The sequence below is a fragment of the Trichechus manatus genome, unplaced genomic scaffold (assembly GCF_000243295.1).
Source record: "Trichechus manatus latirostris isolate Lorelei unplaced genomic scaffold, TriManLat1.0 scaffold00011, whole genome shotgun sequence".
Lineage (NCBI taxonomy): Eukaryota > Metazoa > Chordata > Mammalia > Sirenia > Trichechidae > Trichechus > Trichechus manatus.
This window is the reverse complement of record NW_004443947.1, coordinates 2753605-2762929: the sequence shown is the minus strand read 5'-3', so window position 1 is coordinate 2762929 and position 9325 is coordinate 2753605. Positions and strand designations below refer to the sequence as shown.

At 40.4% G+C, this 9325-nt stretch overlaps 1 protein-coding gene across 1 annotated transcript in view; it reads right to left on the bottom strand.

Moving 5' to 3' along the window:
- Nucleotides 1–5013: 5013 nt before the first annotated feature.
- Nucleotides 5014–9325, bottom strand: part of THOC3 (THO complex subunit 3) — a 10571-nt gene continuing 6259 nt past the window's right edge. Inside the window, exons 4-6 of the mRNA XM_004371174.2 lie at nt 8256–8417; nt 8025–8125; nt 5014–5871 (exon numbers count right to left, since the gene is read on the bottom strand). Of these exons, the coding sequence (XP_004371231.1) occupies nt 5708–5871; nt 8025–8125; nt 8256–8417 (427 nt within the window). The 3' untranslated portion in view covers nt 5014–5707. The remainder of the gene's footprint in view (nt 5872–8024; nt 8126–8255; nt 8418–9325) is intronic.

Here is a 9325-nt window from a genome sequence, read left to right as displayed (position 1 = left end):
AAAAAGCCTGTGAGCAGCCATCTAAGATACTCCATTGGTCTCACCCCTTCGGGAGCAAGGGAAAATGAAGAAAACAAGATATAAGGGAAAGATTAGTCCAAAGGACTAACGGACCACAACTACCACGGCCTCCACCAGACTGAGTCCAGTACAACTAGATGGTTCCTGGCTACCATCGACTGCTTTGACAGGGATCACAACAGAGGGTCCCGGACAGAGCTGGAGAAAAATGTAGAACAAAATGCTAATTCACAAAAAAACGACCAGACCTACTGGCCTGACAGAGACTGGAGAAACCCCAAGAGTATGGCCCCTGGATACCCTTTTAGCTCAGTAATGAAGTCACTCCCCAAGGTTCACCCTTCAGCCAAAGATTAGACAGCCCCATAAAATGAAACGAGACTAATGGGGCACAACAGTCCAGGGACAAGGACTAGAAGGCAATATGTGTACTGTTTAATGAGAAACTATTTGTTCTGTAAATCTTCGTCTAAAAAAAAAAAATGCCCAATTCACCTGTTTTAAAAAAGACCAGATAAAAATGCTTATGTGGTTTGAAGAAGAGATTGTGTGGCTCAGTTTGAAAGAAAAAAAAATGGATTGAGACCATAGTATTATTTTTTTCCCATTTCCCCTTTGATTCTTTCTTCTCCATGCTCTCTGAAAGACTGAGTTTATTACCAATGCTAATTAGCTCCTCTCCTGGCAGCCAATCACCAAGAAGATATGTAAGGTTAGCCATCTGGAGTCCTTTCCATGGAAGGTGAGGAGTGAGCAGGGCTGCTTCCCCTGGCCCACACCTGGGTCTGACAGAGCAGGCCTCCCCTTGGATGGCACAGAGAAAGCCTGCGAGGTCTGACACCTAACACTTCCCAGCTGCATTAACAGAGACGCTGCTGCTTTTCATGTTCATCCTTTCTGGTTGCCAATGCTTTCCTCCTATTTTAAGCCATTTTCCCGTCAACAGGGGCATCCCAGATCCCAAATGAGGAAATGAATTTCAAATATTCCCAGTACCCAGGACAGTGCCTGGCACATGGTAGGCACTTAAATAACTGATGAATGAACGAATGAATATGTGGATAACTTTCACTTACACTGCCTAAGTTTCCCAATTTCCAGACTAAGCACCCCTGAGTTTTTCAACCATTACTCACATTAAGTGGCTGTGCAGGGCCACTCAGCATATGAGGGAAACTGAAGCTAAGGAAGAAATATCTCTTCCTCAACAGCTAGGAGAGGTGAGGTCAGGAAGCCAGAAAAGGAAGTCTGACCTGGGTGTACAGAGGCAGAGAAGGAGGGGCTGAGGGTAGAGTGAGAGAATGAGAAAGACAGGGCCATTGAGAAGGTCTCATACCTGTGTTGCTGGCCCTGGCTGAGACGGGTGGAACCAATGAGCTTTCAAAACAGAGTGCTATCTAACTATAGCATGGGAGTGCTATAGCTGGATACTCACAGATAGAGCCTACAAGTACCAGATAGTGGACTGGCACCAAAGACTTTGAAAATGAAATCTCTCTTTAACCAGCACTAAAGAGTGCAGACCACTTTTTGAGAGGCTCAGAATCACTCTCTACCTTCTTCTCCCTTGCCACCTTGGCTCTTTTTTTTTACCCCTCTAGATGGGCAACCTTTGATTTTCTAAGATAAACAAACAGCCCAAGGCAGGAAGCAGAGTAACCAGGCAACCCCTCCCCCCCAACCGTTCTACCTAAATTTTCTACCTAAATTACCAAAACAAACATTTCAGGAAACTGCACTTGGCTGGAATGGTTGGTGTTATAGATTGAATTGTATCCCCCAAAAATAATGTGATTCCTAACCTCTATGCCTGTGGTTATAATCCCCTTTGGGAACAGGCTGTCTTTGTTATATTAGTGAGGCAGGATTAGCGTAGGGTGTGTCTTGAGTCGATCTCTTCTGAGATATAAAAGAGATTAAACAAACAAGCTAAGAAGCAGAGATGAGGGAAGAGAGATGCCAAGCCACATGAAGATCGCCCAGGAGCAGAAGCTTGAAAGAGGCAAAGACCTTCCCCTCTAGAGCCAACACAGACAGAAAGCCTTCCTCTAGAGCCAGCACCCTGAATTTGGACTTCTAGCCTCCTGAACTGTGAGAAATTAAATTTGTTTGTTAAAGCCACCCATTTGTGGCATTTCTGTTATAGCAACACTAAATAACTAAGACAGAAGGAAAACTCAAATATTTTCCACTAATAGAGAACAACAGAAAAGTGGTGAGTCAGAAGCAGAAAACTTGTTAAGACCCAGAAAAACAACGCAGTCCTGTCAAGTTCCGGCTCTCATAGGTTTCACCGTACTATAATCTTGAGTAATACTTCTCAGTCTGATTTGTAATTCCAGTCAACATAGCAATGGGTCATAGGCTCAGTGAATCCTAACTTTTCCTACCAACTAAAGTCTAGCCCACAGCTGACCTCACCACCCACTTCTGGCTTGCCAGGGTTTGAAGGAACAACTATACGACATGCCTGCACTGATCAAATAAGAAATGGCCAGGTTTGACTCTGAACAGAATTCTTCCCACTCTGCAGACTAGAAAACTCACTCAAACCATAAGGTCCCCCAGGAGCGACCTGACCTCTGAGTTCCTCCAGGACTGCAAAACCAAGGCCCACAAAAGATGGTGTCAGCAAGACCCTGACAGTCAGCGGAGGCTGCCACAAGCTGAAGCTCTTTCCTCACTGATGTGTTTTCCTTTTACAAGTGCCCCACTTGTTAAAAGCACTAAATCTCTTAGGTGGTGTGGACTGCTACTTTACAGAAGCCCAGAGGAGAGAAAAATCCAGGTGGATGAAAGAGAGAGAACAGATAAAATACTATGACCTAAACCAAACTCTTAGCATGTGGTTCCAAACGATATACAGAGAAATACAACACAACCACAGGAATCACAGATAATTGCACACGCAAGAAACAACATGTTCAAGTGCTGTCTCACTGACATACTTCCTCCAGTCCCTGCACTGCTGACATGAGATGGAAGGTTGGTTTGCAATTGAAAAGACCATTATTCTTCAGGGAAGGTGGGAGACAGAGGCTGTTCAGTGGGCTGGAGGAAACACTACTGAGTCTGAAGAGATTATTCACTTGCTGACCTGGGTCAAGCCAACTTCTGAGCTGAGGTCTGCTCATCTGCAAAATGGGAACAGCAAAATCTGTGGAGACACAGCAGCCCGTTGCAATGTAAGGCATATGGGCATTTAAGTAAACCTGGATCTGAATACCATCACTTACTGAGTTAACACTGAGTTACCTACACTCTCCGAAGACATAAAATGGTGATAATACCCAACCTCTGAGGGCTGTTGCAAAATTGAGTAACAGGTGGTAGAAAGTGCTTACTAGTCCCAGACACATACCAAATGCCCAGTAACTTAAAAAGGTCTATAAACACTAAGTGTTCATAATCCTGCCCAGCATTCTACTGAGCACTTTGCATATTTATCTTGTCATACTTGCTTTGTCTACCCCTCGAGATTTTATGGAGATAAACCTGTTCTTATATATAAATTTTGGCACAGGAAAACTCCTGGAAGAATATACAAAAACCAAACCTGCTGCCATCTAGTCTATTCCAATTCATGGCAACCCCAAGTGTTACAGAGTAAAACTGTTCCACAGGGTTTTCTTTGCTGTAATCTTTACGAAAGCAGACTGCTAGGCCTTTCTTCTGCAGCACCGCTGGGTGGGTTCGAACTTCAGGTTAGCAGTTGAGCACAAACAGTTTGAGCCAACTAGAGAGCCTGGAAGGATATACACCAAAATGCTAACGGAAGTTACCTTGGTGCCAGGAATTTTTCTTTTTCCTTACCTTTTTCCAAAATTTTCTACAAACATAACTTACTGAGGTATATTTCCATTTTGCTTTTTTTAATGCCAAAAATACAATAAAATATAATAAAAGTCTGTATTTCTCATGTGTAACAATCTCCTACATGAGCCATTTTTTTTGGAGGTAAGAGTTAATAAATGCTTTGTCTAACCTGAGGAGTCGGCATGTGTTTTTCTTTCCAATACAGGTAGTCCCCGACTTATGATGTATTCGAGTTACAACGAACCACACTTATGACCGTCTTTTTTTTTTTTGTACATCTTGTTAGTAATATGTACTACATACAATGTTGCAGCACGTAATTTGCTGTTATAATTCTCAGATGTTCACTTGCAGATGTTCAAAGATCAGATTTATAAACATACTGATAATAAAAGGCAATGGTAATGAAAACTAAAAAAAAGAGGTATTCAGCTTACATCAGAACTGACTTAAAACCGAGTTGTTGGAACAGAATCCTGTTGTAAGTCGGGGACTACCTGTAATAGGACTTAGCTAACCAATTTAGCTCTCTCTTCACTTTGCCACCAAGGTGGTCTGGGCCAAATTTTACTTCAATCATTTAACTAGGCCCTTATTCTTGGCATATTTCTATTTCATTTCCCCAATCTTGATTCTATTCTAATTTATATTTGTCTTATCCTGATTTCATATTTCTTATTTGTATTTTACTACTTTTCCCAGTGTTTGTCGTAGCTACCTACCCACTGCTGCTGAGTCAATTCCGACTCATAGAGATCCTACAGGACAGGGTAGAACTGTCCTATAGGATTTCCAAGGCTATAAATCTTTATAGAAGCAGACTGTCACATCTTTCTTCTGGAGAGCAGCTGGTGGGTTCAAACTGCCACCCAGCCACACCACATCTTTCGGTTAGCAGCTGAGTGCCTAACCACTGTGCTAACAAGGCTCCTGGTGTTTGTCATAAGCCACCTCAAATCCACTGTGGAAAGGGGTCAGATATACATACATACATACACACACGTAACCACTGATTTGTAAGCACTGCTGTAGCTCATGCACTTCACGCTTTGCCCCTGCATCTGATAGAGGTTTTGGCTAAGACATTAAGTGACAAAATCGTAGGAACCTTTAAAATCTTTTTTTTTTTTTAATTTTCTTAAATTAAAAAAAAAAAGGAAAACTGCAACATCCCCCTATAACAAATAATTATTAAAAAAAAGCTTAAAAGTCCCCTAATAAAAAACTTAGTTTTATTAAATGCTCAATTCTCAAAACTATACATATTTTTCTATTTTAGTTATAAAAATCTCTATTCCCATCTCACCCTTCCTTGCCCACCCCTCCAAACATATTATCCAAGCAACACCAAGACCAACAAAGTCCCCATTCACCCAGGAGCAGGGAAGATTGGAGGTCCTCAGAGACCTAGGTGTGCTCCAAGCATTAACCCACACTCCAGAGCTCTCATGTGGCCAGGGAACCACCCGCAGCATGGACAAGCCTGGACGTAGACCACAGACTCCCAAGGAGATGAGGGGTATTAACAAAAGCTGAGAGGAGAACTACTCTCTCAATGCCCTGGGATAGGATTTAAGTAAGGAGGTCCTTGAACAACCAAAGGCCACACAAGATAGGGTGGCAGAGGTCAATCAGCCAGCTGTAACTTTATGCCACCATTCTCAAACTGGATGGGTGGGAGAAGAATGCAAGCAGACTCCTAACATCATAAACAGGACGGCAATTGGAAAGGGCAGCCTGAGAAAAGACTTTTATAATTTACATCAATTTACAAACACTTAAGATGCCCATTTACTACAAGAGAACAGGCCAAACTCACTACACACAGGAAGGCCTCTGCCAGGGCCTCCTCTCCCTCTCCCATGTCCTCCTATGAATCATTAGGAAGGCCAAACAGCTTCACAGTTCCTGCTTCCCGACTGCTGTCATATTTGCCATCTTTGTCATCACAGGCAAAGGCCAGCAGAGGCCTTTTGGGGTGCCAAGCCACGGTGAAGGTCGGGGACTCACACTGCACCTCCCACAGCTTGTCTCCTACAGAAATCAATATAGAGAAACGAATTAATATGCTAATAACCGGAGCCAACATTCATTACGTACTTACATTAACTCGTTTAATCCGCTTAATAACCTTATGAGAGAGGTACAATCACTACTTCCAATTTACAGAGAACACTGAGGTACAGAGGGGTCACAAGCCAGTAGGTGCCAGAATCAGGATCTGGATTCAAGTAAGAGCCTATGCTTTTAACCCCTGCACTACAATCTCTGAAAAAAGAGTAACAGCAGCTGCCACTTGTTGAGTACCCTTACATATCAGATGGTTTTTACTTTATTGAATCCCAACGACAACCCAGCAAGGCAGGTAATAATTTCAAATCCCACTTTACAGATCAAGAAAGAGGTGACTTAACCAAGTCATAGCTCAAGGAAGCAGCAGAGCCAGCACACCTGCCTCCAAAGCCACAGCTCTACGAAGCCATGTTGCCTTGAAAAAAAATTTCTTTTTCCAAAAATTTTATTTCTCTGACTTGCTGAAGTTATACAGGAATTTTTCAAAATCTTTACTTCCTTTAGCCGTGTATAGCTTTTTTTCAATCTTAGGGTTAAGATTAATGGAATAAAATATTTACAGTGTGGTATTAATTAAAAAGTACGGACACACTGAATTGTATATTCAAATGGGTGAACTATATGGTACAAGTAATGGTTAATTTCATGTGTCAACTTGGCTAGGCTATGGTTCCCAGGGGTCTGGCTAAATACTAGTCTAGCTGTTGTTTCATAATGTAATCTAGTGCAATGCAATGTAATCAACTCCCATAATGTAATGAACAGGAGTTTCCTTAGGGTGTGGTCAGCCTCCAGACTATAAACAGATGTTTTGGTAGAATTCACTCACTCCCCACTCTGTACTCTTTCTATTGCCTGACCTACATAACATGGGACACAAGCCTGCAGGAGTCTCCAGCCTGCTACCTGACCTGCAGATTTTGGGCTTGCCAGCCTCCATAACTGTGTGAGCTAATCGCATGAAATAAATCTCTCCCTCTCACTCTCTCTAAGACAGCATGTCAATTATGTCTCAATAAAACTATTAAAATATTATACAAACACATACACACACATACATAGATATACGTAAGGTTTTTAGTAATTCTATTCCAGGGACAGTTCACAAGCCACTGTTCATGACACTAGAATCTGGCAGTCTACAGTTATACATCTAAGCAAATTTCTGAGTCATGGAGATATAAAGAATGGTTTCTGAGGCTGCTAGCTCTCTCATTTCTCTTGAGGCCTTTAACTCCATGACATTATGGGATTGGTTAAGATAAAGAAAATTACACAGTTCAAGGAAACCCAGAGTAGACATAAAGAGGCCTTCTATAATGTTTCCAAAATAACCGTGTGGCTTCATAAACTTTAAAATCCTGTTGATTTACTGGAAAGTTTACCCTCTGAAAGACACATATGGTACAGACTGTGGAATACTGACATTACTATTTTAGACCATCTAAGTTCCAATGGATTTATGCAATGTGTATGGTGTCTGAAAATGTGAAATAACTGGACTGTGACAAAATGAACATATGTTCTGTTACATATGGTATGGCATAAAAGGAAAATAATTTTTACTTTGTTTTAAACTTAACCATTAAAAATATGCAGGACACAAAAATGTATCTAATATACTCTTCTCCCGTTTTTCTATTTTCAAGTTCTGTTTTCTTTTGTTTTTAAAAGCACATCTACTCTGATAATTCCCTAAAATTCAAAAGATATACATATTCTTAAGTTTACATATAGGTAAAAGATAAAAAGAAATATACCACAACATTAAAAGAGGTTATCTTTAGATGACAGGACCTCAAGTGACTTTTGTTTTTTCTTTCTCCTATGAGTCTGTATTTTAAAATTTTCATTATAATGGAAGAATTAAAGGCTAATATAAAATATTTTCCTAAGCAACTTTCCTTTAGAACTGCCCCTTTCTTTACCAGCTCTATGCTCCCTCATTACCTGACTGTGACATTGATAACATAAACAAACTTAAGGAGACAATTTATGATAATATTTGTGAAGTACTGATGTACAGAGATAAAAATGCATGACACTGAAGAAGTCCTGATGGCCAGGGATCAAAGACATAAGATTCTCGTTAAGGTAGTAGGGGTGTTAGTTACCCGTCTCTACTTCAGCAATGTCAATAAAATGATCTTCCGATGCTGACGCCAGCATCTTCCCATCATGGCTGAAACTGAGGGTCCTCACAGGCCAATCCAGCCTGTAAGATGGGGTGGACAGAAGAAACATTAGAATTCTCCCATGAATAAACACTATTAGGAAGAGACAATTTCACTCAAGATAAAATAAATTAATTTACCCAACAAGGAAAGTGTGGCAGAGTTGCTCACCTGGAAAAGCACCGCACACACACTAACTCGTCCACATCCCAAAGGCTAACCAAAGCATCTGCACTTCCTGTGGCAAAGTACTTCCCCATGGGGTCAAACTTGATGCAGATGCAGTTGGAAGGATGGGCGTTGATGGACTGCACGGGCTTCAGCTCTGGGTAACTGAGAAACAGGACAGACAGCAATCAAACTGCAGGAAGAGGACTGTAGCACTAAGATAATAATAGACCATGAAGAAGAGCAAAGTAAGACAATGGAACAAATGCCAAACACTATAATTCAAGAAAATTTTCCCAACATAAAAAAGATTCAAACTACATACTGAAAGAGCACACCACATATATGAGAGTATGAACCCAGACTAACCAACACCAAGACACATACTAATAAAATTACTGAACTTTAAAGAAAAAACATCCTTTGGCCATCTAGCAAGTAGGGTAAATGTCTTATAAGAAAAAGAAAATTAAACTATCATCAGACTATTTGACAACAACACTTTATGCCAAAACAAAATGGAGTGACATATTTAAGATACACAAGGTAGAAAATGTGAGTCAAAGATTTTTATATCCAGCAAAACTGACTTTCAAATATAAAGAACACAAATAATAAGCACAATAAGTATAAATAAGCAGCTACCAATAAGTAAAAACTCAGGGAATATTGTTTCCATAAACCCCTCCTGAGGAATCTTAACTAGAGAATGAGCTTCAACAATCAAAATTACTGCAGACCCATCAGCATAAGTGCTGACGGTGAAGGGTACAATATTTAACAGCTATATACTCTGACAATATATAGTACCAACTTTTTTTTTTAATTGGGGATAGCATATACAAAAAACACATTTTTTAGTGTTTTAAGTAATCACGTTGGCGGTGGTGGTGGTAGTACTGTTATTATACGTGCAAGACGGGATAAAGTTAACAAGTAACTATGGGATATTCTAGTTCTATGATCCTCCGAGTCCCTGAGAACTAGAACACTCATTTTGGAAGATATATCTATAATATAGGAGAGTTTTAATAAAATAATTAAATAAAATAAAATAATTTAATAAAAAAACT